The sequence below is a fragment of the Myripristis murdjan genome, chromosome 23 (genome assembly GCF_902150065.1).
Source record: "Myripristis murdjan chromosome 23, fMyrMur1.1, whole genome shotgun sequence".
Classification (NCBI taxonomy): Eukaryota; Metazoa; Chordata; class Actinopteri; order Holocentriformes; family Holocentridae; genus Myripristis; species Myripristis murdjan.
Window position 1 is genome coordinate 23558369 of NC_044002.1, and position 16381 is coordinate 23574749.

At 41.6% G+C, this 16381-nt stretch overlaps 1 protein-coding gene across 4 annotated transcripts in view; it reads right to left on the minus strand.

The window, feature by feature from the left end:
• tm7sf3 (transmembrane 7 superfamily member 3) overlaps nt 1–16381 on the minus strand; it is a 28210-nt gene that overhangs the window by 8659 nt on the left and 3170 nt on the right. For 3 of the 4 annotated variants that reach the window (XR_003927864.1, XM_030045991.1, XM_030045989.1), the window contains exons 2-7: nt 12876–13030; nt 8106–8256; nt 6695–6815; nt 4306–4477; nt 3358–3535; nt 1618–1704 (exon numbers count right to left, since the gene is read on the minus strand). Coding sequence is in view for 3 of the 4 variants with exons in the window: in XM_030045991.1 (XP_029901851.1) it covers nt 1618–1704; nt 3358–3535; nt 4306–4477; nt 6695–6815; nt 8106–8256; nt 12876–13030 (864 nt within the window). In the remaining variant the exon portion in view is untranslated. Of the gene's footprint in view, nt 1–1617; nt 1705–3357; nt 3536–4305; nt 4478–6694; nt 6816–8105; nt 8279–8338; nt 8714–12875; nt 13031–16381 lie in introns of those variants that run through there. The other variant, XM_030045990.1, reaches the window with a different exon arrangement.

The window sequence follows — 16381 nt, forward strand, 5'->3', positions numbered from 1 at the left end:
ATGTTGTGGGAACGTCCCGTCACACGCCTCCTACACATCCTCCATTTCATGATTCCATACCTTTTTCCAGACGGACTTCTTCACACTCCTCTAAAGATTGACTAAACGTTTCTCAAACGTTTCTCATTCAGACCGAGAAGTCGACCGGCCCGGTGCAGAGGACGCTGCCGACAGCTCTTAATGCTCCTGGTCCAAATTATTTATCTGACTTGCTTTTGACATTTGTGCCCTCTAGCACTCTCAGGTCTTCAGGCAACACCCTTTTAATTATTCCAAAAGTTTTAACCAAAACGCACGGTGAGGCCTCCTTTTACCATTACGGCCCACGTTTGTGAAACATTGTGGACATTTTTAAAAGCAAACTCAAGACCCACCTTTTTAGTATGGCTTTTAACGAAATTTTATTTTACTAAATTTTAGTTATTTGTTATTTTTAACGTTTTAGTCTGGTTCTTAACTGAATTTTATTTATTTTATTATTTATTTATTTATTTTACCTTTTGAGACTGGTTTTTAATTGAATTTTATTTATTTGATTATTTTTTACCTTTTTAGTCTGGCCTTTAACTGAATTTTATTTATTTTATTACTTTTATTTTTTTTAGATATTTACTGAATTTTAATCTATACAGTCGTCTTATATCTCTATAGTATCGATTATCTTCTCTCTGGTGGTTCCTCACTTCAAAGCGGCGAGTGTAGGCGAGCGTTTCCTCAGTGTTCTTAAATTTGTGTGTGTGTGTGTATGAGTGTGTGTGTGTGTGTGTGTATGAGTGTGTGTGTGTGGGAGAAGGGGGGATATGTCTTGTGTCTATAGTTTGTTGTATTGTTTTTATGTAAAGCACTTTGGGCTGCTCCTTTTGTATGAAAAGTGCTCTGTAAATAAAGTTTGATTGATTGATTGATTGATTGATTGATTGATTGATTGATTGATTGACTGCTTTCTCCCTCAGCTGTGTTTGATCCATCAAAGTCTTTAGCACATAGTCACTGGCTTTACTGGCTTCAGATTTCAGATCCTTCTCTAACCGTTTTGAATAATTCGGACGGTTTTTCCCCTTTTCTGAAAACGTGCACACGCCCATCGCGTGGCCGTGGGACAGGACTGGAGGGAGAGGAGCGACTGTTGTTGTTCGATCGCAGCACAGACGCCTCGAAAACAGCCGACAAGAAGGCGTCTGAATTGTTCTCTGGATGTAAAACTTGGCTTCTTCACAACGAAAAACGCATCAAGATTTATTTGTTGTGATTTTGTAAATAACACATGTTAGAAAAGATGTTAATATAAACAATAGTCTACAAATTGAAATGTTTTTCCACACATTTCCACTCCTGGAAATTATCCAAAAAAAAAAAAAAAAATCATATTCCATACTTTTTCATTCTTTTCCAGACGATGTAAGAGGTGCGTCATTATTAATGAGTCAAAGAGAATAAACTGCAAGTGCAGGTATGTAATAAAACATATTACTGTTAAGATAAATCCTCCAAGTTTTGCAAATCTATCACTATCAGTGATTTGTAATTATATGGTAATAATAATAATAATAATAATAATAATGATAATAATATCAGGCGATGTGATGGGCTAACAGCCGAAAAAGAGAAGCTCCTCACCACATTTGAAGAAGCGATGTCCAAAGAAGCAAACGAACAGGCCGGCCAAGCCAGCGATGGTGAAAAACACTTTTGTGGAAATCTTCCCTGAAACAAAGAAACACAAATTCATATAAATACCATGCATTTAAAAAAGGAAACAGAAGCCCCCTCTCCTATAGTGACACACACACACACACACACACACACACACACACACACACACACACACACACTAACAGACATGCGGTGTGATCCTTTTGTTTGCTGAAAGGCCAGTTTGTTCAGAGACGTCTAAAATCAAGTTTGAACAGACCAGATGAAGGTCATGTTAAAACATTTAAAAGCTCAGTCGTTGAATTTTCGGAAGTGACTGCATGCAAACGCGTTTCATTTGGTGCAGCTTCTTCAAACACACGAGCACTCGGCTGCTGATCGCCGTCGCGTCGCCGAGCCGCTCCGATCTGAAAGGAAACTTCACACTTGTCACCACAATCACACTTCGATTTCATAACGAGTTCACACCTCTGCTCTGTGTGTGTGTGTGTGTGTGTGTGTGAAGGGCTCTGCACCAAGTTCAAGTTCAAGTTCAAGTTCAAGTTAAACTTATTTATTGTCCCCATTGGGGCAGTTTGTTGTGCAGCAGATTGTCTCGTACAAACACACTCAATTCTGGTCTCAGAGTCTGGAGAAATGATTCAGTTTGGGATTTAAATTTGCGCAAAACACCACCGTGCTCGATGTGCTCGCTGTGTGATCTTCTGATCTGACTAATTTTTTAAATAAAGGGAGTTTTACTGTTTGATTTTCTTCACATTTTGGAGACACAGAACATTTTCGTGTCAGCGTTCGCCGGTGTGACTGCAGTGCACCTCCATCTGAGGGAGGACGCAGTGAAAGTAAGGGAAAGCAAGAGACAATCAATTACACTGGAAATTCATCACAGAGGGGCTGTCGATGTCATTCACCAAGTTAAACAAAACTTAAACACACTAAAAATAAATAAATAAAACTGAAATAAAAATTAAAATTAAAAAGAAAAATTTGTTAACTAAAAATCCTATCAAATATTTGAAAATGAACAACCAAACGAAAATCAATAAAGAAAAATATAAAGACAGTTAAAAATAATTTTAAAAATGAGGCAAAAAACATCAAACAAAGAAGCAAGAGCACTTCCGTCAAAGCAGTGAGATTACAAAAAATGTTTAAATAATATAAAATAAATGAATTATTAAAAATCAAATCAAAGACAAATATTTGAAAATGAACAACTAAAAGCAAATCAAAAAAGAAAAAATATAAAGACAATTAAAAATATTTTTAGATAAATAAGAGGAAAAAAAAATCTAACAAAGAAGTAAGAGTAGATCCACAAAGGCAGTAAAGGTTACAAAAAATTAAATATTGAAAATCTTTACTGATTTATCTTGTCTCTTAGCTGTCTTAACCCTCTCTTTTTAATCAGTGTGCTGTAATATATTGTTGTTGTTTTTGGTTGTTTTTTAGGGTACCTATTGTCATCTGGCCGGGGACTACAGCAGGATATTAGCCATGTTGGCTAAAGCTTCCCTTTTTACTGTCATTGAATTGCAGTTAATTAATTGGGACTGTCCACGACATAATAAACTAATAAACTGAACTAAACTAAACTAAAAATGAGCACATGGAGCAGCGTTACAGCACAACACGACAGTGAAGCGACTCAGGAAGCGACGCCGCTGCCAGCTGCGATTTCCGGGTCGATGGCGTGAAACTCACCGAGCGTGGCACAGCCGTCCAGCGTGGAGGTGAAGCTGCAGGCGTAGGTGTGGACGGGGACGTAGGAGGCCGACGTGTTCGCCACAGGATCCCTGACCACCACCGAGTAAATGACGCCCTGACCCGGGATGGAGCTGAACACCGCCACCGTCGTGTCGTCCGACGACAGCGTCAGCACCTGAGAGGGAACGGGACAAACTCGCCGTCACATCCGAGTATCAGCGCGTTGCATGTCTGTGCGTTCCTGCACCGAGTTACTTTCTTTCCATAAATATAAACAATGTTAGTCACGCGTTATTCTTGCCCTGCATCCAATCCCAAAAACCAAAACATTAACATTATAATACTGACTGGTGCAACGTCCTAACAGCATGAGATGCTTACTCTGTCTCTGAAAACAACATTTTTTTAATTAATAATTTTTTTTTTTTTGCAGGACAGCATCTACAAAAGTGCACTGAATCCTGCTGAAGGATAAATTTGAGTGATATTTAGCTAATTCCGAGTATTAGCAGCCACATAACACAAACACTTTTGTCATTTCTGAAACACTGAAAAAGAAAATAGTTATGAAAACCGTGTGCTGAGGAGCAGAGGGAGACTTCAAGTCACTGTAAAGACAGCGGCTTGTCCCAGAAACCACGTCCGACAAGAAAAAAAGACAAAAGGAGAGCAACAAGAGCTTGCACCAACTGGAAAAAAAGGGAGAAATTTGATATTTATTTATGAGGCGTAAAAGTGACAAAAAAAAAAAACCCCATAAAAACTTGAACAGTGCATAGCCCGAAAATGTTATAGAGCATCAGGGTTTTTGAATCTCTGCCCTACAAATAAAGCTGAACCTGTTTGACATTGTTGACATTTCGGAAATCCTCAGCTCACACTTGGATTCTTTTTTTTTTTTTTTTTTTTAGCTCTGTGAAAACAAAACCACAGTCCTCCACCCACCAGTTTGGCGTTCTTGGCGACTCCCCGGACGTCGGCCACCGCCTGGATGCTGCTGAACAGGCTGCGCTCCGACAGGTCGTTCTCCGGCAGGAAGGACTGGTAGACGTCGTACCGCAGCCGCCAGCGGGTGTCGCCCCCTGTGGAGACGTCGCAGGCCGGGGGAGTCGCGCCCCTGACAGGGAGGGAGACACAGGACCCGTCACAACACCTCACCTCTCAGTTCACTGGTGCTGCAGCATTTCTTGATGACACATGAAATCCCTAAAATCAGGACATCTCCGACCGAATCCGAGTGAATCAGCAGCTCCAGATCTCAGGAATCGCCATGTAATTAAAAAACGATTCAGGACGAGGGCAGGATCCAGGCGAATTTGGAGCTACTTTTGATTTCCAGTGTTGGATTTAGCTTTTTTTTTTTTTTTTTTTATATTCATGGCATTTAGCATTTCTGTTGCTTTGCCATCCTACTACCCAAAAAAAACAACCAACTAAATTTCCAACAAATGAGCCGATGGAGGCAAAAAGTTTTCATCTATCGTCTTACTTGACAAATTCTTTGACTACACGAATTCTAAATAAAGACACAATTAATGAGATTTTTCATACCGCGCCGGGGAAAAGGTGCACGTTGACAAGCCAACTAAGACTTTGTGGTTGAAGCTGATAAAACAGGTGCACTTCTATTTAAAGATCCTGCCTCATGTGGCCTTAAAGTGGCTGCAAGAGCTCAAGCACAGAAGAGGAACTCCGGCCCTCTTTAAACATGACACACGACGGTTCTGTAAATATTCTCGTTCCAGTGCAATCTGAAATATTGTCATTACTGATTTATCTATCTCCTCTTGAATATAAATGCACACACACACAGACACACACACATGTGCATACACACATCCTGTGTGTGGTAACACCGGTGTAAATATGCCTTGTGAACCACGAGGCTCACAGACTGGAGGAAAAGCTGACACACAGCGTGAAAAAACATCCTGTCTGTAATGATTGCCCACACCTTTAAAAGAAGTGGTGTGTTTCAGAAAGTTGCGGTTTGATTTGGTCAAAAGCAGCTGGAATACACAGTAACTTAATAAACGCAACACTAATACTGAGTTGGAATCAGTATTTGGCAGATTTCACGGTGCTGCTGTTTGGAATAGACAAAAAAAAATACAGTTTTAAGTGAAATTCATACGCCTGAGGGCACCTAATTTACATGTAAGCACGTTAAAGACGGCGTGAAAACAAGAGAAGGCAAATCAGAGTTTCACGGACTCCCACATGGCAGCGATGACAAGATCCAGAAAGGAACAAAAAAAAAACAAACAAACCTGTAGCTGGGAGGCAGAAGCCGGCACGCTGCAGCCTTTTCTTCCTCAAAAGCGTTATCTGTCCTAATCGACAAAACCGTTCTGCGGCGTTAGCGGGACAATGCCGACGGTGCAGCTCCAGATTGGGAGGTAATGAGCCACCAGGATGTGATTTACCGACTGAACGAGTCCGTTGTCTCCGGGCTCCGCCGTGAGTTTGAGAGACGGCACGCGGCCACATAACAGACATTCCTGAGAAAATGAAGCGAGTACTACCGGCTCACGTGAGCAGGAGCAAAACAAAAGGACTGTACATGACAAAAAAAAAAAAAAAAAAAAAACAATTGGAGGACACATCCTGGCAGCAGAGCCGCGTCGAGACATTTGGGGGCCCAAGCCAAAAAATACTTTGGGGGCCCCTGTGTTTTACCATGAATAGATCTGTGTCCATAAGATGTATGCAAACTTGAGTAATAACTCTTTTTTTTTTCCCCGGCAATTTTTTATGTACTTGAACTTGATTTTCTTGTAATCTATTTTTCACGTTTTTATAATTTTGTGGTCATTTTTTGTGGGCATTTTTATTTTTATTTGTGTGAATTGTTCTTGTAATGTAATTTTAAATATATACAATTCTAATAATTGTCCATAAGATGTATGCAAACTTGAGTAATAACTCTTTTTTTTTCCCCCGGCGATTTTTTCTGTACTTGAACTTGATTTTCTTGTAATCTATTTTTCACATTTTTGTAATTCTGTGGTCATTTTTTGTGGGCATTTTTATTTATTTATTTATTTATTTTTTGTGAATTGTTCTTGTAATGTAATTTTAAATATATACAATTCTAATAATTATAAATTTAGTTATGCATTTCTGGTAATTTTTTTTCTTAGTTTCTTAGTTATTTTTCTTAGTTTTTTACTAGTTTATTTCTTTAAAAACATGGGAATAAAAAGCTTTCCCAACCTCTCCTGGGTCTGGACCTGGACCGGAGTTTGCTAATTGGTGATGCCTGATTTACACGATAATTAATAATAATACTGTGGATGCACAGCAGACAATGAGCAGCGGGTCTCTGCGTTACCTTGCATATCCTATGTTGGCCGGCGCAAAGCGAATGGTGGTTTCGTAGAGGTTGTAGTGGAGGTAGATGTTTGGATCGATGTCCAGATTAAACTCCAGATTACAGGCCCCGGGAACCGGATCTGAAAAGAGGAACAGCGACATTGTTATCGTCAACCACTAAGAGAAAAAAAAAAAAAAAAAAAAATCAGAGAGTCTGTGTTTCCTGTCATACCAGGAACGGAAGACAAACTGTGTTACGACAGAAAAGGAAGGGATCTGCAGTCAGAGCCGCGGCCCCGTGTGGTTTACACGACCTCGTTCACTCATCATCGAGTGAACGTCTGCAGCAAACATGCAGTTTTGGGAGACGGCTTTCAGAAATGCACAGTCATTTTTCTGACGAGTCAATCAGAAAACGTTGGGTGAGTAAGTAGTTTTCTCAGCGCAAAAAACCCAAACCACACGGGACTGAAACACCCAACGCTCTCGTTTTCCGACGCTGCAGGCATCAGACCAACGCGGACTCATCGTCTACGTCAATGTTGGCTCGAGGACCAAAACAGACTTTTTAGCCACCGTGACCACTGACCTACATCTGAGGAAGATAATGTAATTTCTGCCAACTGAGTGACTAATATAGCAAGAAGCAGAAGTGAGTAGTACTATGCAGCCGAGCTGATTTAACTGGCTGGTGCCCGTTTGCATGAGTCAGACTGCAGAACTTGTTTTATGTCTTTTAAGGCGATCCAAAGAAAACATGATGTAGTGACTGGCTGTTCATGAGTTTGGACTGCACGGTTTGTGGCCCCAAACTGCATGGGATTAGCAGCCCAGAGAACCCATTTTCATTCACACATCTGGAGGTCAGAGGTCAAGGGACCCACTTTGAAAATGGTCATACCAGATTTCCCTCACAAAAATTTAGCCAAACTTTGGAGCCATATTTAGCCCCATTGCCAACAACCTAATGTGACAAGTTTGGTACCAACGGATTCCTTAGGTTGTCTAGTTTCATATGATACCAAAATGTCCTTAGGCACCCATCCCTAGTTACAAGACTCAACAACAAGGCACAACAAGGCACTGCAGAGTCTCCAGGGGGTCAGACTTCAAACGGGACCACAGTAAAGTAAACAGTAAAGACAATAATTATGGATCAACTGGCTGCATTTTCTGTTTGCACATATGTTGTGTATGTGCAGATGGAAAGAGAACTTCAACACTAAGGCGTAGATGGTTGTGTCGATCGAAAATGCACCGTCTTTACTCAGATCTTGACAGTTTGTCTGGGATTGTCTGACTGAAGTGTGACAAACTGATTTATTTTTTTTTTTTTTTTGAAAGTTAAAGTGAACACTTACTTTGTACAGTAAAAAAAATGCTGGTAAAAATGAATGAATGAGTCAATAAATGAGCATGGACAGTCGTACCGTCGCTGGTGTAAGGCAGGATGACCCCTGTGCCGGCCACAGCGCCACCGTCAGGAGACAACAGGAACAGGGAGAGCGTCGTCTGACTGGGCACCAGCGGAGACAAGAGACCCGAGTCCACCGCCGTCAGAGAGAAACCCAGACTGGGCATCTGGACAAAACACAAACACACACTTTAACACTCATGTTTTCAACCATGAGAGGAAAATACAATCAAATACAATCAAAATCACCTTAAACGGTAAGATAACGCCAAACTCTTCCAGGCTGAGATATAAAAACTTCATTCAGACTCTGTCACTTCACTTCTGGTTTTGTTGGATTTATCTGCTCTGAAGAACAAATCCTCCTGATTTTGAAAACTTTAGATCTTCCTTTTGATCCACACCTGAATTGTTTCATAAAATTGCAAAGATCTTTATGAATAGGTAAATAAATGCACAGATGACAACACAGGCAAGCCGATATACAGAAGTAGATTTAGCAACGTTGGGGTAAAAAAAGAAACACATAGGATTTGATGATATTGTGGCCAGGGCTATGTGTAATGGTAATTCTTATGCAACATCTGTATGATGCAAAGTGTTTATTAGTTGATTTTAACCCTGATGCAGTCAAGTATTTATCTGTTTCTACATTATTGGGGGGGGTGGGATCGAGTTAATAAAGTTTACCTTGACGTTGACATTTCTCTAACACATAACGCTTCTTTGTTTCATGGATTACTGTGCTAATAAGCTGCACACACAGCGTGCTGAGGATTATACAGCCTGGCACGCTCATGACAGTGAAATTTTTAAGTGGCAGTAAAGCTCACAAGACTCTGGTGACCAGCAGGCGGACAGAAATAATTCTGTTTGCATGTGAGTCAAAGCACTGCAGAGTGATTTTATTTTGTTTTCTTTTCTTTTGAAAGAGAAACCTCAGAGGCTAGTCTAGTTTTAGCCTTCACCAGGGTTACAGAGATATTAAAAACATCATGCTATACATCAAAAATGGCACCATCATCCGGTGAGGCTAACCAGCAGTCACTTCAGCATACACAGGAAATGTTACACAGAATTAATACACTGACAACTGACAAATGTCCTTAATGAACACATGGTCAAAAAAACATACCTAAAATCCCCCAAAAAATCATTAATACAAAAGTTCTTCATTCACACCATTAAGGAAGAGGCTCTTAAAATGCTTCTACTTGTTTTCTGACTAAATTTATGGGACGTTCTGATGTGAAAATCGATTAAAGTCTTGATTTTGTTGATTTTGGCCACACCAAGGCGGACAGCTTCGACAGCCTAACATGTCGGGTGTGGCCGTGTGTCAACGAACTTGCTGACAGCTACACGCCAAGCCAGAGAACTGGTACGGCGTCCGTTGGAGAATCTGCAAAAAATTGGGGAAGTTCCTCGACTTTTTGACTGAACGACCTGCAAAGATCATCATCATATCGTCTCTGATCCATGAAATACCTGATAAATGTAGAATATCCTCATAACAGCAAGCTGCTCCAAAACATTTATCGTGAATAGTATAATGTTTCGACCTCGCTTGGTCTTCTTCAGGTGTGTCAGTAACAATAAACCTTGACCAAGTTGCCACGAGGGTCTGGTAAATACTTGATCCTATCACAAAACAACACGTATTACAACCCCCCCTTAAAGGATTTCTGGAAGGATCATCAAAACGTAGAAGAATGCAAAATACACGGCGTAACACAGTTATTAGAGTCACTGGTCAAGAGACGCGATAATGTCCTAAGACAGGCCAAAGGACGGAAAAGGAACCACAAGTCCACTCAGGAAATGTCGAAGACCAACTGAGGTTGAAATCTTATTTACAATAAACACTGTGTAACACATTTACTCTGTCAGCTGATCTTACTTTCACCCCGCAGCTTTGTACCTTACTTTCACCGTGCCACTCTTTATTTTTCTAGTTTGAACCATGGAATACCTCGTCAAAGTTTTGCAATGACATCTGAATCCGTTCAGAAGTTTTTTTTCGTGTCTTTTTGCGATATGCCATGCCCTACACCACACCCGCTTTTGGCCGAAGGTCGCAAGAAGTTAGTTGTTTCTTGTTGGCCAGGTTGTCCAACCTTCCTGACGAATCTGGTGGAAATCTGAGCATCTGTTTGGAAGTTATGCCGCTATGTGACGGATCGGATAAATGCATCGCGATTCACAGTCCTCACCCTCCAATGTCATCAGGGAGGGGACACTTACCAGCAGTCTGCCCGCAACTTTATGTATAAAATATTTAAAAAAAACAAGGTCCTGGAAGTCTTGCCTTTGTAGAAAAAAAAATCATTCTGAGTAGCGAATATAACCAAGGAAAAAACAGCAAGGCACGCCATCTTCAAGTGAAAAAAATGCTGTTTTTATTCTTTCAGCATACAAACAACCAAACGGGCCAACATGCACTGGGTCGACTGCTCGGTCTGTCTGGCTGCCAAGACTTCCAGGACCTTGTTATTTACCTGCCCGTCCAGAGAGCACCTGTCACATGAGAGCGCTCAGTGGCACGGCAACGCTTCCTTCTTCCATTATAAAAATAAATAAATAAATAAAATACAACACGCTGTGAGTCAGCAGAGAGCAGGCGATCATATTTCCCAGAGTTAATACTTTCTGATGCTGCATATTTGCTATGGGCGGATAATGAATTACTGTACACATGGCTGTGTGACAGGCTGGTGTCCCCGCACTCCCCGTCTGCACAATGAGCTCTTTGTGAGGAGCCGGTCTGGGTCGGGCGGCGCTGCGGGTGGGAAGGGATTCAGCGTTCGATTGGTTTTCCACCAAATTGATCTAATCTGCTGTGGAGACGGAGCCGTTTGTTGTGTGGAGACCGCGGGACGACTTCAAACCACTTCCTCACCGGCCTGTAATCTATTAAAACAACCAAGCCTGAGTCTGCACTGCACGGTCAGGTAAACCACAGGCTGCATGATGGACGTAGACCTACAAGGATCACAGTGAAGCAGTAATAATCTGTTTCATTTTCGTGTGAATAAATGTTTTGCTACCTGTATCCGGTCACTAAATAAAACAAAGGAGTGACTGATCTTGGTCCCTACACATAAAGATTCATTTTTATTAAGCCATCTATATTTATCTGTAAATAAAAATAAAAACATCCGCCCACATGGGAGAGCCTCCAGAAATATCTCTGTATACGTGACGTCGCAGAAATGCAACCATCTTGGCGGTCTGAGTGCGTGCAGAGAAGCTGAGGAGGCGCCGCAGACAAATTAAAGAGCAAATCCGCATCAAAACGTCTTTGAGAACGTCGAAAACTGTCGCGAAAAGGAAGGGGAACGATCAAAAACGAGGCTGAGTGGTTCATATGGACAGAGGAGGAGGCTGAGCTGCTCCTAAAAATCACAAATGAACACAAGTTGTTGAAATGACCTGCATGATCAAAGCGGCGACAAAAGGAAAATGGCATTTTCAGAAGAATCCACCGTGGAGAGTGTTTTGTGTTTTGGCGCGGTTAGAAGGTGTAAATGTAAAGAGTCCAAGCCCCGCCCATATTGTTTGATTGACAGGGAAGTGCAGTCCTAAAACCACCACAGTAAGACGATTAACACCACAGAGGATGACAGAATGGAAAAATAAACAAACACCAAAACAAGAACAAAAATGTGAAACGTGATAAATAGGAAGAAAGAAAGAAAACTGAAGTGAGAGTGTGTTTATTCACTCTTTAAACACTTCTCTACCACACACACACACACACTTCTACTGTATTATTCTCCTTGCTGAATTTAGAAATCCATTTTTATCGTTAAAAATGGAACAGATGATTCCTGAGGCATCGCTGGAGTTTTTCCTCTCCTTGTGTCTTTGGATTTGTTTTCTCTCTCCTTTATTTTCCCGGCGCTGCCGCCATGTGGGGCAGAGGTCAGGTTTCCCTCACGCCGCCCTGTCTGCCACCCATGACCAGGACACTGTACATCAGCTGACTTCTACTTTTCTACAGTCGCGAGAGAGAAACTCACACAAAGCCTCTTTGAGCCGGCAGATGTAGAGCCGAGCGCAGGCAGGCAGACCGCAGGCGAGAGAGTGACGCCTGTTTTCAGGCTGAGGCAGCTGAGTTTTGCTGATTTAGACGGTGCAAAAGTTAAAGTTTCTTCCACGTGCATTGGAAGATTCGTGGTTGCATACTGTGTCTATTTTGTGGAGAAAATAACGGCGAAAAACAGAGAGAGAGAGAATTTTTTTTTTTGGTTAAATCTTATTGGTGGCTGCTAATGTGAGAAAGTAAAAAAAAAAAAAAAGAACACAAACACTATGTCAGGTTATCATAGTTTTGCATTTGTCATTAGTGTTTTTATTTTTATTTTGTCTGGACTATTTTTTTTTTTCAGTTTCAGTTTCAGTTCAGTTTTAATTCTTTTTTAAAGCAGGTTTGCTGGTTTCATTTCGTTTTTTTTTTTTTTTTTTAAATTGCTTAGTTGCTTAATTGCTTAGTTTAGTTGCTTAGTCTTTTTTGTAATTTTTTTGTAATCTGAAAAATTTTGTGCAGTTAAAAATCTGTCATTTCATTGATCACTTCAGATAATTTGTGCTGTGTGTAAGCTCATCAGCTGATTACAGTTTAAATAAAGGAAAAAGGGAAATAAAAGAAATTCTCAATTGGAAATCACAGAATCGCCCTCCCAAAAAACACTAAAAAAAATAAATTGTGTCAGCTGTGTCCGGTGTGTTTCCCCTCCCGGCCCGGCCGCTCGGCGAGGCTCGGCGAGGCGAGGCGGCGTCTTACCCGGCTGTAGGACAGCGTGGCGTTGCGGTGCTGCGTGTGGAACTGCAGCGTGATGAAGGCGACCTCCGGCGGGATCCGGGACACCACGGCCTGCACCGTCTCGTTGTGGGAGAAACTCACGTTCTGGAAGGTTCCCAGCAGGAAAACCACCCGGTCTGCGGCAGAGAGCGGAGGGAACGTCAGCTGTTGGCACGGCAACCCACTCCAATTCACTCTGCTGGCTTTTTTTATTATTTAACTCTCCTGTTATCTTTGCTTAATGTCTCTAAACACATCATTAACATTTTTAACTTCATATTTAATGACTTCTCCTAATTTAATGGGGACGATTGGGTAAACATGAAATTAACACAATGTCAAAGTGGCTGTTTTAGCTGTATAAAACATAATAAATAATCATAAATGACACATTAACCTGGGTAGCAATTTGTATAAGAAACAGTTTCTGGAGGTTTAAAATGGAGTGCAAATTGACGTCAACTGATTAAAAAAGTTAGAAAATTCAAAGGAGGGTAACAGGGGGCTTAAAATAAATACATGTATTAAGATATATATGTCATAAATAAATTAATAATGTGTCAAAATTAAGACCAAAGTCTAAAGGGAAGTGATGACTTCAAATGTTAGTCTAGTAAGACCCTGAAAAAACCCCAAAGCATTAATGTTATAAAGATAAGAAGACAGTCTCAGCATCTTAGTGAAGCAGTGAAAAGAAAATGTTTTGGATTTTTACATGATAAAAGATAAAAATGCTACTTTATTTGTTGGTCGGCTTACTGAGTAATCCACTATTCTAGTCAGCGGCAGTGCTCCCAACACACTTACAACAAATCAAATGTGTAAAATCTCATGATAACTTTTACGGGGCGACTTAGTAATTTACTTTATTTCCTCAATCCAGACAGTGACTGTAGGTTTTAGTTTTTTATTAGTTTCATTTTGTAATTTTTCCTAAATGACTACGGCTCCAAACACAAACTTCCCCAGGGTCTATAATTAACTTTTTCGCTTGTTTGCTGATGGCAGGTAAACTGAGAAGATTTACCAGCCAATATATTTGTTACCAGCCATAAAACTGCTTCATGAGTCATTTACATCCTGTTTTTTTTTTAGCTTCATATTTCAGGCATGCTCTCAGGGCTCCTGCTTCGTTCAGACCAAACCTAATTCATTAGGATTTATTTATACACCAAACCCCAAATTTACCTGCATTTGGTATGTAAATGGTTTTCATTTTGGACCCCGAAGTGACCGCCTCACCTATTTTTCAAAATTCACATGACTGTCTTTAAATCAAAAACAAACTGACCTTCAACAGTGAAAAATTAACTGAAAACGTGAGGCGTGCAAAGAAAGTTAAATTCGTTGTAGGTTCTCTGGACTGTATTTATCTAACTGGATGACACAGACTGGAGGATGTATGTCATTTTTAATAAAAGATCAGTCTAAATCTACACAAAAAAAAAAAAAAAATAGGAAAAGTCAGGTTAAGGACGGCAGCCGCAGTGTCCTTACGCTCTCCCTGTGACCCGACAATGATCCTGTATGAGACGAGCACCAGGGAAAAAGAAAACTTAATAATCAAAATCATCCAGTTAAATTGAGATAACTCGATGGAGGCTCAGCCAACTCTGCGGGGAAAGCAAAGCCGTTTCTTTTTATTCATTTCATTAAAGGAAATTAACCTTGGTGGGTGGAGGTGGAGGTGGAGGTGGGGGGGGTTCAGCTCCATTCAGAAAAAACAAAAAACAGGAAACAGCACCCGTTCTCCTTTCCCTCCTCTTTTGTCATTTCCTCGCTCTGATCGGCTCGAATCTAAAATAATAAAAGATATCTCCAGCTCTCTCTACCTTCTCAGTATTTTTTTCCCTTCTGCGAACTCAAATCTCTCTCACATGTTGGTGGAGGAATACACTGCGACTCTTCACTGCCGACCTCCGTGATGCTGATAATCTTAGACGTTAAGCTCGCGTCGCTGATTTTCTTTCATGTGGACAGCGGCGGCAGCCAAATGTGTAAAATGTGACAGGAAAAAAAAAAAAAAAAAAAAACTTAAAATGACAGATAGTGGCTTTGATTTGCAGGACCTGAGTGCTGGTCCTGAGCCAAGTAGGCCGCCTCAGTCCCGGTCAGATCACAGGCTGGGATCTCACACAGCGACCGGCCTGGAGTCACTAAACTGACTCCCACTGAGGCTCACTGTGACCAGCCTCTCTCTGCTGTTCATTAATACAGAGATCATTCATTTCAATTAACTATCAACCCAACGGTCATCACCAGTCAGCAGAGCCCTGAGTGACGTCTTCCGATTGCTTCCATAGTCTAACCAGCAGCCGAAGTATTCATTTTACAATGAAAATAGAAAACCGCACCTCAGAATTTTTCCTTGACAAAAAATAAAAGACTGCTCGGTAATCAGAATTATAATCTGTTAGTTTCCTGTTGACTTGACCTATCACACTGTTGATGTCAGGCCATTTCAGCGCATGCATTTAGCTGTCTTTCCACTGTCGCGCCAAACCCCGGCGTGCGAGTGTGCGCCGAGGCCAGTTGCCGTTTCCGTCGTCGCTTCTGGTCAGACAGGGCTAACCGAGCTTTGAGGCGGGGCTAAGGCTCGTGGGCGGGGCTTACCTGGCTGTGGGCGGGGCAACGGTGCAGCTGATCCGTGCAGACGTCAGCGCAGCAGCTCGCTTTGGAGCAGAAAAATAACAGAGGAAAGAAAAGTGGGGAAAGAGCGGCCGTCCTGGTCAAACGAGGACATCAGGACTCTGCTCGCTGTCTGGGCAGAGGACAACGTCCAACGCCAAATCAGATGTGCTCGCCGAAATGAGGACATTATGTGATATAGAGAGAGAGAGAGAGAGCTGGCAGTGGTGGGGACCCAACACACAATGGGACAGCTCTGCAAAAAACTGAAAAAACTGAGGTCTGCAAGGCAGTTAAAGCACACAACGCACAAAGGGGCGTCCAAAGGAAAAAAGACCCCACAGAGAGCGCCCGGGACAGCGTGGTCGTAACGGCGAAGGCAGATTCAGTCACCAAGCTCTTCACCTAGTTGTGTTATAGACGCTCAAAGGTGTTAACTGTAATTCCAGTTTGGCTGTTTTAAGTTAATCAGCGTCTTACAGGTCTGCTTATGCTATCTGCTGTGTGTGCTGAGACTGAGGGGCGATCGGCGAGGCGGTGGAAAGGCGGATGGTTTTTGTTGCGGTGGTTTGAGGCTGCACCGTCTGGCTCGAAGAAAACCCCACTGGGTCCGTCTGTCCACACTGAAACGGCGTTTTCTTCCACACAAAACTTTTTTTTTTTTTTTTTTTTTTTAAAAAACAAAGCTCTCTCCTGAGTAGATCTGTTTGAAAACGCCTCTTCGGTGCTGCGGCGTGGCGGTGAAAACCGGTCTAACGGAGGCCTTGGTGACGTCTGACGTGTGACTGTCATGTGATCCCGGCTGGAATCAAAACAATCAACACGGCGGGTGAAGTTTTACAAGGCCTGCACACATTTTT